Source organism: Fringilla coelebs (assembly GCF_963513975.1).
Source record: "Fringilla coelebs genome assembly, chromosome: 3".
Classification (NCBI taxonomy): Eukaryota; Metazoa; Chordata; class Aves; order Passeriformes; family Fringillidae; genus Fringilla; species Fringilla coelebs.
The window spans coordinates 34,950,200-34,962,773 of record NC_140030.1 but is presented as its reverse complement, the minus strand read 5'-3'; the positions used below and the strand labels follow the sequence as shown (position 1 = coordinate 34,962,773).

Below are 12,574 nucleotides of genomic sequence, written 5' to 3'. Positions count from 1 at the left end.
ATCTTGACATAAAATAAAAGATATAGACTTATATAGCAATCAACAACAGTTTTTAAGAAGGTTGTTTGTGTTTAAAGGTGTATAAAAGTCAAGCTCAGTTTGTGTCTTCATTAAATACATGGTTCTGCAAACATATTGAACCAAATTATTTGCTAACTACTGCTGCTATCTAACAAGATACCTTTTATAATGCACAGGATAGTTCTACCAGTCAGAAGGTGCAATAATTTGGTTGGGAGAAATTTTTAGTTAACCCTATGAATCATGCTGAGGTGGAGTCTGAATATAACATGATTAAAACCACACACTTTGCAAAACTGTATAAAGCCAAACTAAAATATTGATTTCCAACTCCCAGTCTAATACATACTATCCTATCTATGAAGCTGAACTTGTATAAAAGTAATTTATAAAAACTGAAGAAATGTTTAGCACCCAGAAAATATATCATCTGTTAAGCTCCAAATGATTGTCAAGTAGCCACTTCAGAAGTCAGTGACTTCTCCCAATGGTAAAGCTAAACATTTGACTAGAAACTAAACCTACAAATCTCCAAATACTAATTGGAAGGCAAATGCAGTGTTTAAGATTTCTATAGCTTCTCTAAGAACGTTTAAAGGCTTTAAATATGTCTAAATGTGTCTTCTTCTTCCAAACACAGAAACTTTTTTTTTATTAGTTTCTCTTTTGCTGTTTTTACTGAGCAATGGAGGGAATTTTTCTTTAAGGTGTAACCCTCAGCTACATAAATTTGGAATTTCCATGGGAGTGTTCCTGCATCAACCAGAAGAGGAAGTTTTCCAAACTAACCATCATCAACTATAGTGCTGCTTCTCAGCATGGACCTGTGGTCTTTAGAGAATGCCAGAATAATGTCTTGTTCTCATGCAGTCCATTCTGCACATACAGGAACATGCTATATGCACAACTTGCATCTGAAGAATTGGAACAGAACCCTGAGAAAAGTAAATCCATTGGAAAAAAAAAATAGATATTGTTTAATAACACCAGTTTGAGAAGTTTCAACCCTTCCTCTGGGGAAAAAAATGACAAAGAGGTGCAGCCATATTTTTCCTCGCGAATGACTTGAATTTATCACAATTGCAAACATAAATATAGTTTGGGATTTTAAGTGCGTATCTAGGTTGATTACAATTAGAAATATTTTGTCTGACAATTCTACCCCTCCCCTAGAAATTCAGCATTCCTTAAGTCACCAAAGCACTACTTGTGAGCTTTGAGTTCAAGAATGTTCCGGCATGGAGTGATGTTCTTCCAGTCACTGTGGCAGCTGCCTTTCACTCTGTGGCAGTGAGGGTGCTAAGCAAAACTGAGGCTCGGCTCTCTTCAGCCTTGTGTGCAATTCTCATCATTCCCATGTATCCAGAAGCAAATCTGGGCATATTTGAGAGGAGTAATTCGTACCGCTACATTGTAATCCTGCTGCTCGCCGTTGATGTCCACCCACTGGTGGCCTGAGTAAACAGCGATGATCTTGCGTTTCCACTTCTTCTTGTTTGGCTCCTTCAGACGGAGATAGATGCCAGATCCTGTGGAGCCAGGCTCAGCATCACAGTACTGATAGAACAGATCATTGGACTCATCAGAAATGCTACAAAATCTATAGACCAGCTGCCCAGACCGATCATTGTCAAAACCTGAGAAGTGGATCATGCTCCCAGGCATCATTTTGATTGTTGGGCTGATTCCCAGCTCCATGTATTTCCTTTTGTGGGGACGCTTGAGCTCAAGAACAGCATAATCATAATCCAGGGCAATATCCCCAGAGACACCCTTAAACCAGCCTTTTGGGATGTGCGTGCTCTTCACCCGGGTCCACTGGAAGGAGGGCATGCCATCTGAGGTCCCTTGCTTCCTCCCAGATCCCCTCTGCTTTCTCTCATCGCCTTTGGACGGTCGCCTTAATTCTGTGGCGGCTCTGGGATCCTCTTTGGCGGCAGAAATTTCTCTCCTACTCCTTTTAGCACCTTTGCGTTTCCTGCCGTTGCCTCTGGATTTCGTCTTCATCAGGCCCACCCTGAGTCTTTTGCTGCCCTTGACATAATCCTTGCCATTGTGCAGGCAGTGGGCTGCTGTCAGCACGTGCTTGGGGGAAACGAGAATGCCACTGCAGCCCGTGGAGATCTTCACGGCCGTGTTGAAGGGGAAGTTGGTCATAAACCTCTTGTCATAGATGCTGAACCGACTGTCTGTCCCATATATCTGCCTCTTCTTCCTCAAAGGCCTCCGTGTGGTTGTGTTTGCAGCCGGGTCAGGCACTGCTCCGAGGACGTTCACTTCAGTCAGGGTCCGTGTGCCGTTTTCAAAAACAGTCTCATAGGATAAGAGGCTCTTCAAGTCAGACAAGCTTGGCACTGGCAGTTTTCTTTGACATTCAATTCCACATACACTGTTCAGCTCTAATTTGGTTTTTGCTTCAAATTTCGGGCTATCGAGGGAGAAAGTTCTTTCTCTCACAATCTGGGGAATCTTCTTTAAGTGCCAAGTAAAATCTTGTTCAGTTTCTGTTCCATTACTGAGACCCAATATAGGTATGAAAATTATGAATAGCAGGAACATGTGCTCCATTTTATTTTATTTTTTTCTAAAACAAGAAAGAGAGATTTGAAAATACACTTTGGAAATATATACAGTTATCTTAATATCTTCTAAGTATAATAATGCAATTTTAGAACTGACATCAGTGGAACAGAATTCTACAATCTGCTCAAAATAGAAATGCTTCAGATATTCCCTATTTTGCCTCTGACTCTTCCAATTGTTTCTTGCAAGATGGATGCAGATAATTCAGCCAGCTACCTACTGGAAGATGAAACCAGCTGAGTTTTACCTGTTTTTCCCTCAGTGGACAGCAGTCTCAGTCATTCCACTTGGTAGAACATCCTGGTTTCATTCATTCAAAAGCAGAACATCCTGGTTTCATTTATTCCAAAAGTATGCAGTTACATATTACATTTCTGCTTCTCTTTTCTATAGTTATATAGTAGAAGGTAGAACACACTTGGAAACCCTCAGTGTATTCAAAAGTTGGGATCCAAGCAGAGATGGGATAGACAGACTACAATAATGAGACTTAGGAACCTTTGGGAAACCAGACCAGTTGTGCTCTTTCGTGTAATGGCCAAACCATGGCTTTAGCTGATGACTTTTAAAAGTCACCCATGGTTCTCCACTACCCAGATGAGAACTATGAATCTGCCTGTACGAAAAATGGCATTTTGCCAACTGCTATCCCAAGGAACCAAGATCTTCTAGGATAGACAGACAAATGAGGAAAGCAGAATGTTGCTGGTACAGAGGAGTCTACTGGTTATATATATGTGTGGCAAAGCTCAGCCGAGTAGGAGGGACAAGTCTGGTTACTCGTCACATGAGTAACTTTTTCAGGATCCCCCAAAGGCTGTAGGAACTGTGCTGTCTGTGCCTAATGGTCACATGTGGAATGCTCCACCTAGATGGGTGATCCACCACACCAAGAGCTAATACTTTAAATGGGAAAGACAGAAAGCAGTACTATCCCCATCTCTAGCTGGGAAACATGCGGGAAAAATGTAACATTGTTAGAAGTCTAAGGCAGAGCCAGAAATCCAACCCAGAGCTCTTGATTCTGAACTCAAAACATTACTAAAAGACCATTTTCCTCTTTTGGCAGCATTGATGTCAGGGGCATTATTCAACTACTGGCAGCTGCCACTGGGAAACCTGTGCTCGGTTCCAACATCCTTCATTCCAATTACATGGAAACCTCAGCAGTGAAGAAAAAAAGGGGTCTATGATTAAACTTTAAAAGGCAAGCAATTCAAGGATTTGTATGTGGTTAAGCTCTCTGGTTTGCATTGCAATGGCAATGTAGGCCAGGGCAAACATAACCACTTTCCTTAATTTTAGTTTAGAATAGTAGAAGTGGTGCTCTCCAGTGAAACATTCAGTATATGGAAAAAGAAGTGGGGAACATCACTTTCAAAGCTGTGTAAAGGACCAGTGACTCCTATGATTTTTGAGGCATCTTTACCCTATAGACAAATTTGTTGTGTATAATAAGTAATTTTTTTTTGTTAAGTAAGAACTACAGTTCAACCACAGCTTGTTGCTTCTGATGCCAAGAAGAGGCTGGATTTGTTTCACCATAGTTTTAACACTTTTCACCTTTGCCAGAATGGAACACCAACTTTGAGCTGGAGTCCACTTGCTAGGATATATACATATATACCACATTTTACAATACAAGGAAACCCTCCCTGGCTTTAAAGTAGCTAACTCAGGTTTTGGAGAAGATGTGGGCACTTTCCTAAGACATCTGGAGATTACAGTGACTCACAGGCCTGAGCTCTGGGGTGTATGTGGTCATATGAAAAGGTATCTGAAAGTTTTGAAAGCAGAGCTGGGGAACCATCCCAGACAAAATATTTTGTAGAGGGACACCAGTTTTCACAGCAGTCTACCTTATTGGTAGAGCAGAAATGTGCACATTTAAACATTAACTTTGATATACAGTTACCGTCATATTGTTGCTTCAGTTATTGCCCAGTTAGCACTAAATCTGAGAAAGAATTACTATTTTACATATCTGTGGGTAAGTTAGAAGGTGCCAAAATAAAAAAATTACTATGATGAGACCATAAAAATATCTTCCTGGCCTGACCAGAGGCCTGTCTGTCCTAAAATCCTGTTTCTGAAATTGGCTAAATGCATTTGCCTAGGGTAGAGGATAGGGATAGGAATTGGGCAGCCAGGTATGCCCCTCCTCCCTCACAGTTTCTTGACTTGCAACCAGTTGTACCTGGTGGACTTTAGAGCAGAGGTGGCTTCTGTAGTGTAATTTATTTCTCTTTCATAGTTTGACAGTCTTCCCTTGAACACAGAATTTCGTAGCCATTGTGTTCTGCACCCAGGAGTCACACAGCTTAATTACATGTTGTGTGAAGAAGCATCTTCTTGTCTTTATCTCCAGCTTGTCACAAACTAGCATGGTTTGAGGATAAATAATGTGATATTCATGCAGAAAAGCTGGTTTAAATTTGCTTTGCCCTAATATATCTGCTGAACAAGACAGTTCTAATACCAGGCTTGAGAATAATTTTTTTTCTATTTTTCCCTTGAATACTCCTCCCCTTTTCAGCTTTTCATAAGGGTCTGGATATTTGATATGCCTCTGCAGCTGGACTTTGTGAGCCCTAAGGAAAGTTCAGTCACTCACTGCTTGCTCACATAGAAAGTCTGGGTTGATGCCGTTCCACTGTGATGTCTGATGTCTTCCCAGATGATCTCATAACTAGGTTTATAGAAAAGTCCATTTTTTTGTCTCTGCTTTATAGAGAGACTTTCTGCAAGCAAATGGGTGGAGCACTATGGCTCCCTTCTGCCACTCTTTAGAAAGAAAAAAAAAGTCAGAGCACAGAACCTTCCATAGATGCCTTGGAGCCCTCTATTTGAAACACGACACTCAAGTGCTCACTGCTTACAAAGGCAGTTTTGGATGCCAAGATTTTCTTCACTTATAATGAACCACTTGTCACTGGGAATGAACTAACTACACTTCAGGATAACTGGAAGAAGTTCAAGGAACTTGATAAACACAGTAATTCTCATTACAGACCGGAGCAGTGGTTCTTCCAGGCAGCTTTGCCATTTCCAGCCCTGCATTTAAGATCTGTTTGCTAACCCCATTTCTGCTGTTTAGAGGAGGCCAGCTCCCAGCACGGGCAATGTCAGCAATTGCCATGGCCCAGCACAGGCTGCTGGCAGAAGGGAAACACAGGGCTCCTCTTGCCAGATGATGAGGATGGAAATGTGTAGATGGGTGCAAAGATAACTTTGCAGGGTGGGAGAAAGGGAGGGAGAATACAGCCTCCAGGGGAAGGAGGAAATGTCCTGAGAAGGCTTCAAGCTGATTGCAAGGAAAAAACCCTCAATTACCCATTCTCCACTCTTCCTCCACTCCAAGATGCTCTGCCCTCTCCTTTCCTTCACTCCTTTCCCACACAGATTTTGGGTTGGCTTACAGTAAGTGGAATTCTTGAGTCAGCTCTTTAAGGTATGATGAATTACCTGAGAGAAGATAAGATGAAAACCAGAAAGGGAGAGATCCCCAGCTATATGAAAATGTTGAAATTCTTCCTCCAGTTTCCAAATTCAGCTGATAACTTTGGTGGCATTCCAGCTGCCAGGCGTATCCGTAGAAATAAAACTACTTTTAGTTCCTCTCATATCTTGCTTCCAACATTAAACCTTTCTGCATCCACAGAACAAAAACTACCTAATTTTGAGGATATCCTTCAAATATTTTGTCCTACCTTACTCCAGCTGAATACATGTCAGATGCTCAGGAAAAGGCTTAAGGTCAAGCCAAACTAGAATAGGTTTCTCTTCAGGCTATCACGGAAGAAATTTACATGCCAGTGTAGCTCAGACAGAAGAAAAATTCAGTCCAGCTTCCTGACAGTGTTTTATCTTGGTCTGTTCAGTGCAGCCTTTACCCTGAGGTTTTCTTCTTCTTGTAGGATAGTGGATACATTTCAAACTAAGCTTACACAATTTTAAATCCAATTTCTAGGCCCTAACATAACAGAGGCTGCTATAATAACCATCTCCTTTAACTGCTTTTGGCCTTATTCTTGAAGTGGCCTGGATGTTGGAATTCACAGTTCTACTCTGACAAAGCAAAACAGAGAACAAATTTTTGATATCTCGCACTCCAAGGAAGAAACCATTGCCCTAATCTTATCCACCACTGCTCCCCCTGCCCTCCTCCAGGTGCGTTCACTCTGTGGTGTATGGATGTTATCCTCCTCTCTGATTTGCGAAAAAAAACCCCAACCCAGTGCGGCTCTTGTCTCTTGCAAAAATTTAGGCCGCTTCAGTACTCATCGGGAGAGCTGATTTTGCACGGCTCATTTCTGACAGCTCATTTCTGAAATCCCACGGGCGGGGAAAATGAAGCACCGCCAGGGAGCGGCGCAGTGCCCACCGCGGCCGCGGGGCGGCGCTCCCGCAGCGCCGGCGGCGGCTCCGCGCCCGGCCCCGGCCCCGCGCCCGCCGCCCGTCCCGACCCTCCCGCCGGGACCCGCTCCGCGCTCCGCCGCGCCGGCAGCGGGCGGACGGCAAGGAGGTCGCGCCCAGGCCGCTGCTCGGCTGCTGAGCGGCTCCGGGGGTCCAGCCCTGCCAGCCGGGCAGCGGCCCCGGCACGGCAGAGAGTGGGCACAGACCGGGAGCGGGCCGGAGGAGCGGCGGGGACGGGAGGGCTTTGCCGGGACGGCCGCCTTCCCTCTGCCCTCTCCGCTGTTGCCGGCCGCTCCTGTGTGCTCGCGCGTGAAAGCACAGGGCTGTCCTGGAAGAAGAGGAGGATTTGGAGAGAAAGCCTTTATCTCTCCTTAGGCATTCCCTGGTCCTGCTTTCCGCAGGAGGCTTTGCTTCTCCGCGCCTGAGGAGAGGAGTTTCCCCCCTCTACAAAGCCTGCAAGTTAAATACCTTGGCAGGGCTCTTTTATTTTTGCTATTCCAAGATAAATCTGTTTCCAGCAGTGACGAATCTGGATGAAATTAGTGTCAATTCCAGAGGAGCGCGGAGATGGTAGCGCTAATACTGAGGGGATGAATCAGAATTAAAGGAGTTTGTTTTGAAGGGTGAAGAGGCTCCCTGCCTGCTCCCGGCAGAAGGCACAGCACAGAGACAACCCCCCGAAAACCCAATAAATATGCCCCTTGCCTCAGTCCCGTTAAGCCGTCTTGTGAAACCGGCTTCAAATATGAAGAAAAAACAAGGACCAGATAAACGCGTGGCGTTTTAGTCCTATCAAAAATACGGGCATCAGGCTAAAGAGGCAGGAACTTTATACAAAACATCTCAGCTGCCAAGCTCAAGGTACTGACATCGCTCAGCCCCATAATTTTTTATAAACGACCCGCGTAGGAAGAATGACATCGCAAATAAACTACCACCTTAGAGACGCTGGTTAGCTCGCTGGTTAGCCGGTCCCCCTCAGCCCCCGTCCCCAGCTCCGCTCCTGCCCACCCAGGTCTCTGGGGGCTGCCTCTTCCCCAGAGACCGACTCCGGGAAGGGTCTTGGTCATACCTGGCAGCCCGCAGGACGGACGGAGGGCAGGGCGGCCGCAGCCCCGGGGCTCAGGCTCCCGGCTCCCCGCTCCGCGCCGCTCGTCCGCCGCCCAGCGCCCGCGGCTACTGAGGACGGGGCGGGGGGAGCGGCCAGGTCTTCCCAGGCGGGGGAGGGGATGGAAAAAGGAAAAAAAAAAAAAAGGAAAAAAAAAAAAAAGAAAAGGCGAGAGGGAGGAAGCCGAGGGGGAGGGCCAAGGGGAGCGGAGGCAGATCCCGGTGTCTCCTCGGATGGGATGGGAAGGGAAGAGAAGGGGCTCTGCCTGCGGAGCGGGGAGGCGCATCGCCCCGGCGGCGGCTTCCTCTGGGTGACCCGCACGGGGACGGGGCGGGAGAGGCTGCCGGGCCGGGGTGGCGAGGCGGGGACAAGCGGGAGGTGGAGGGATCCCGTCCTTAGGGAAGGGCGGCGGGACTCGCACCGTTCGCACCGCTCCACCTGCCCGGGCGCGGCGGCGGGAGGGCCGCTCCCCCTGCCCCGCCGGAGCGCTCCTGGGGAAGGCGAGGAGCCGGAATGGCGCTCCCACGGACCGCGGCCTGCCCGCTCCTCCCTGACCTCAGCCCCGTCCGCCAGCCCCGCTCCTCTGGAGCGCCTTGCTCCTCAGGGATCCTCGCTGCCCCCTCCTCTGGACCATTCCCGCTCTTCTGGGCCTCAGAGGACAGGTGAGAAGCACCTTCCTCCTTTCCTCATCATTCTTTGTTCTTCTTTGCTTTCCTCCTTTCCTTCGGTGCTCCTGTGGTTTCTGCTCCCAAGGCAGAAAGCTTCGTGTGGAGATCTCTCCTCCTTGGATCACTCCCTGGCACTACAGCAGGGCTCTCTCCAAAGCTGTCCACAGCCACACAGATGTGCAAGGTGAAAAGTACCCTCACTAAACTGTTCTGCTAGTGCTTAACACAAGCACTTCTATTGAGTTCATCTGCTGCAAACTCATTTCATGCTAAATGAAGGCCCATTGATTTGCCAAAACCAGCAGGAAATTTGTGGCATTGCTGGAGATCAGAGTGAGATCTCCAGAGTGCTGCTTTGTGTTTTTAATCATAGGCATATCCTTCCTTTAAAAGTCTTGCCTTCAAAAACTTAGTGGAACAAAATTTGTAAATGGGTTGGAAATAAGGCTTTGACCAGCAAACTGCAGCCTGCAGTTTCATTTTGAAGACTGAGATTCAAAACTTAGATTTCATTTGCAGTTCTGGGTTTGTTGTTGTTTGTGTGCACAACTTAAAAACAAAGCAAAATAGTAATAATATAATAATACTTCATGAGCCAGAGAAAATTACCTGAAGAATTACCAATGTAATTAATGAGGCAAGACAGAAATGTAGGTAAAGTAGTTAAGTTTTACAAACAATATATTGAACATAAGAGCTTCCACATTGGGTGAGACCAAGGGCTTGCTAGACCAGTATCGGGTTGCATTACTGGAGGCCGTAGCTCCCTCCAGCACTTTCACTGCCACCAATATTTCAGACTCAGAGATTTCATGAGGCAAGTGCAGTTTCTATGATCTTAGCAACCTTCACTGGATTTCTTTGTTGGGTTCTTGCCCATCTTCCCTTTAACCTACGTGGATCTGTAGTATCTACAACTTGCTCTGGTGACAAGTTCTCCAGGTCAAACATCTCTTTGTGCAAAATCTCACCTCTTTTAGTGTCTTTTCAACCTGGCTACTGCTATCTTCATTTGATGCTCACTAGCTCTCTATCATATACTCTGTAACTCCTCTCCCATCCTGAAGAATTCTATTTAAGTTAGCTGAGCTTTACATCAAAAGCATTCCTGGTTTCCATCCTATTGCTGACGTCCAGGGACCAGAAAAGCATCTGAAGGAAGATGCAGCCAAACACTTCTTGGCAGGGGCAAGTAGAAAACAAGGAGCAACAGCTTACTTGGACTGGGCAGCTGTGTTGAGCTACAACTGCAGCTAGGGAGGTTCAAACTGGTCATGGGGAAAAATTTCTTCACCAAAAGGAATATGCAACACTGGAACAAATGACCCAGGCAGGTTGTGGAATCACCATCCGTGGTGGTTTCCAGCACTCAGATAAACAAAGCCACAGCTGATCTGACCTAGTGTTGGCAGTAGTCCTGCTTCAAGGGAAAGGTTGAGCTGGGTGACCTGCAGAGGTCCCTCTCAACCAATATTTCTATGGTTCTTTACCTACACAGAAGATGCAAGCAAAATATGGATTTTTTTGTGGCAGCAAAAAGATATTATTTCATTTGTTCTTGGCTGATTTCTTAATACCTGCTAGTATTTTTTAAATTTAATTTTTCATCTGGTGATGACCAGGCTGATGTTCCCATAGGGCCATTTTCCTAACTCCAGGACTCTCTTTCCTGAGAAGAAATGACCAGATCAGATCCTGCCATTTTATACCTGAAGTAAGGGCCCTTTTCCTCTTGTGCAGTACTTTGCATCTACATTGACCTCCCCTGCAATTTTATTGCTCAGTTACTCCCATAAGATTTCCTGCACATAATCAAGGTAGTCTCATCTTTATTAACCAAAATAATAGCCTCATCAGGCTTTGTCAATGACTGCTCATCTCTTTTATGAATATGCTGAATAGTGCAGCACAAAGCAGGTTGTTACTGGTAACCTATCATCCCTTGAAAAGCTGATCCCCCTTATCCTATACTTTCTTTCCTGTTTTTCAGAAAATACAGATGGCACAGGTTCATTTCTGCTTGTGGAACTCTGTGTGTTTGGATCTGTGTGCTTTTGACCCATCAGTCCCCTCCCTCCTAAATTTCAAATTTAAATTATTTTAAACCATTTTTTCTTTGATTCTGTGTCATGGTTTAACCCCAGCCAGTACCTAACCCCCTCACAGGCTCTCACTCATTCACTCACTCACTCTCCAGACCACAGTGGGATAGGGAAGAGAATCAGAAAAAGTTAAAACCCATAGATTGAAGTAACAACATTTTAACAATTGAAATAAAGTAGGACACTATGGGAACAATAACCATAACAATATTCATAGTAAAAAAAAAAGTGGAGGTAGCAAAAAAAAAAAAAAAAAAAAAAAAGAGGAATAAGCCTCCAGAAAGACAAGTGATGCACAATACAATTGCTCACCATGCACTGACTGAAGCCCAGCCCAGCCCTGAGCTGAGATCTGTGCCTCCAGGCCAATTCCCCCCAGTTTATACGCTGGGCATGACATTCTATGGTCTGGCATATCCCTTTGGCCAGTTCAGGTCAGCTGTCCTGGCCATGCTCCCTCCTGGATTCTTGTGCCCCTTGTCACTGGAAGAGCAGAAGACACTGGAAAGTCCTTGACTCAGGGTAAACACTGCTGAGCCACAACTAAAACATCAGTGTGTTACTAACACTGTTCTCCTACTAAATCCAAAACATAGCACTGAACCAACTACTAGGAAGAAAATTATATCTATCCTAGACAAAACCAGGATGCCTGTTTCATTAATATTTAATTTCTCATAATAACAAGATTATACAATATGGATCATCCTTCATAAATAATGAGAGATTTTTTAAGAATAATTATCATATTAAAATTTTCTTCAAAATATAGTTTGCAGAAGATGTAACTTAAGTATATTTCAGAGTACTGATACTTTAAAAATACACTGCATAATATACATGGTAGGGCTGTAAAAATATAATTGTTGGAAAATTTATAGCATGCTAATTTTATCCTTCAGAAGTAATTTTATCTCATCAAAAGATTAGCAAACCCTTTTGGTATTTTTAAATGTTCCAAAAATAAGTTTGAGATCATATACTAACTGAGAAATGTTCACTCGCAACTTTGAAAGAATGATACCTAAATTTAAAAAAAACAAAAGTCAGAAAAAAAAATAAAACCAAGTCTGCATTAACATCAAGAATGCACCAACTTCTATAAATTCTTTCTGGATATCCACAAAGAATATAAAGTAAAAACCCCAAGTTTTTACTGTCAGATTTGTAGCCTGGATTAGAGTGAATTCACAGAACATTTGTATTCTTGTCTTGGGCTAAATAATGCACTTAATGGGTTACAAAATGTTTTCAAGGGAGATTCTCTCAGATTTTTTTTTTTTTTTTCAGGTAGAAATCTGAGATAGGAGCTTCAGCTTTCCCTGCAGGGAACATACACTGAGCGTGGATGTAGTGGCTGGGCAGCTGCTCCTGGAATGTCATTTGGCCCTGCGGCGCTGGATGAACACGTGGGCCTTGCACACATCCAAAAAATGTTTGATCACAGCAACAACATGCCTTGTCTGCAACCTCCTTGTACTTCACCTACCCACAAAATAGTCTCTCACATGTGAATTAAGGGAAGACAGGCAGTGCAACTCAGGAAAAATGAAACAAGGTTCCTGGGTGTAAAAAAGAATGCAAATGCCTATAACCAAATTAAAAGTTGTTGTATTACCCACAAGAAGTCAGCTTTAATCTCTTCCCTTTTACTCTTCAGTTCTTCTTCTACTTGT

At 44.5% G+C, this 12,574-nt stretch overlaps 2 protein-coding genes across 2 annotated transcripts; one reads left to right on the top strand and one right to left on the bottom strand.

Moving 5' to 3' along the window:
- Nucleotides 1-1,347: 1,347 nt before the first annotated feature.
- Nucleotides 1,348-8,158, bottom strand: PRSS35 (serine protease 35; the record flags this gene model as incomplete). The annotated part of the gene is made up of 2 exons (XM_084202493.1): nucleotides 8,093-8,158; nucleotides 1,348-2,605 (listed from the first exon to the last, which is right to left on the bottom strand). The coding sequence occupies exon 2, from the start codon at nucleotides 2,587-2,589 to the stop codon at nucleotides 1,348-1,350; it is 1,242 nt and encodes a 413-aa protein (XP_084058619.1). The 5' UTR covers nucleotides 2,590-2,605; nucleotides 8,093-8,158.
- Nucleotides 8,159-8,246: 88 nt separating this feature from the next.
- LOC311152336 (uncharacterized protein) lies at nucleotides 8,247-12,223 on the top strand. The gene is made up of 2 exons (XM_084203314.1): nucleotides 8,247-8,790; nucleotides 12,189-12,223. Exons 1-2 carry the CDS (start codon nucleotides 8,250-8,252, stop codon nucleotides 12,203-12,205), a joined length of 558 nt encoding a protein of 185 aa, XP_084059440.1. The 5' UTR covers nucleotides 8,247-8,249; the 3' UTR covers nucleotides 12,206-12,223.
- Nucleotides 12,224-12,574: the final 351 nt, after the last annotated feature.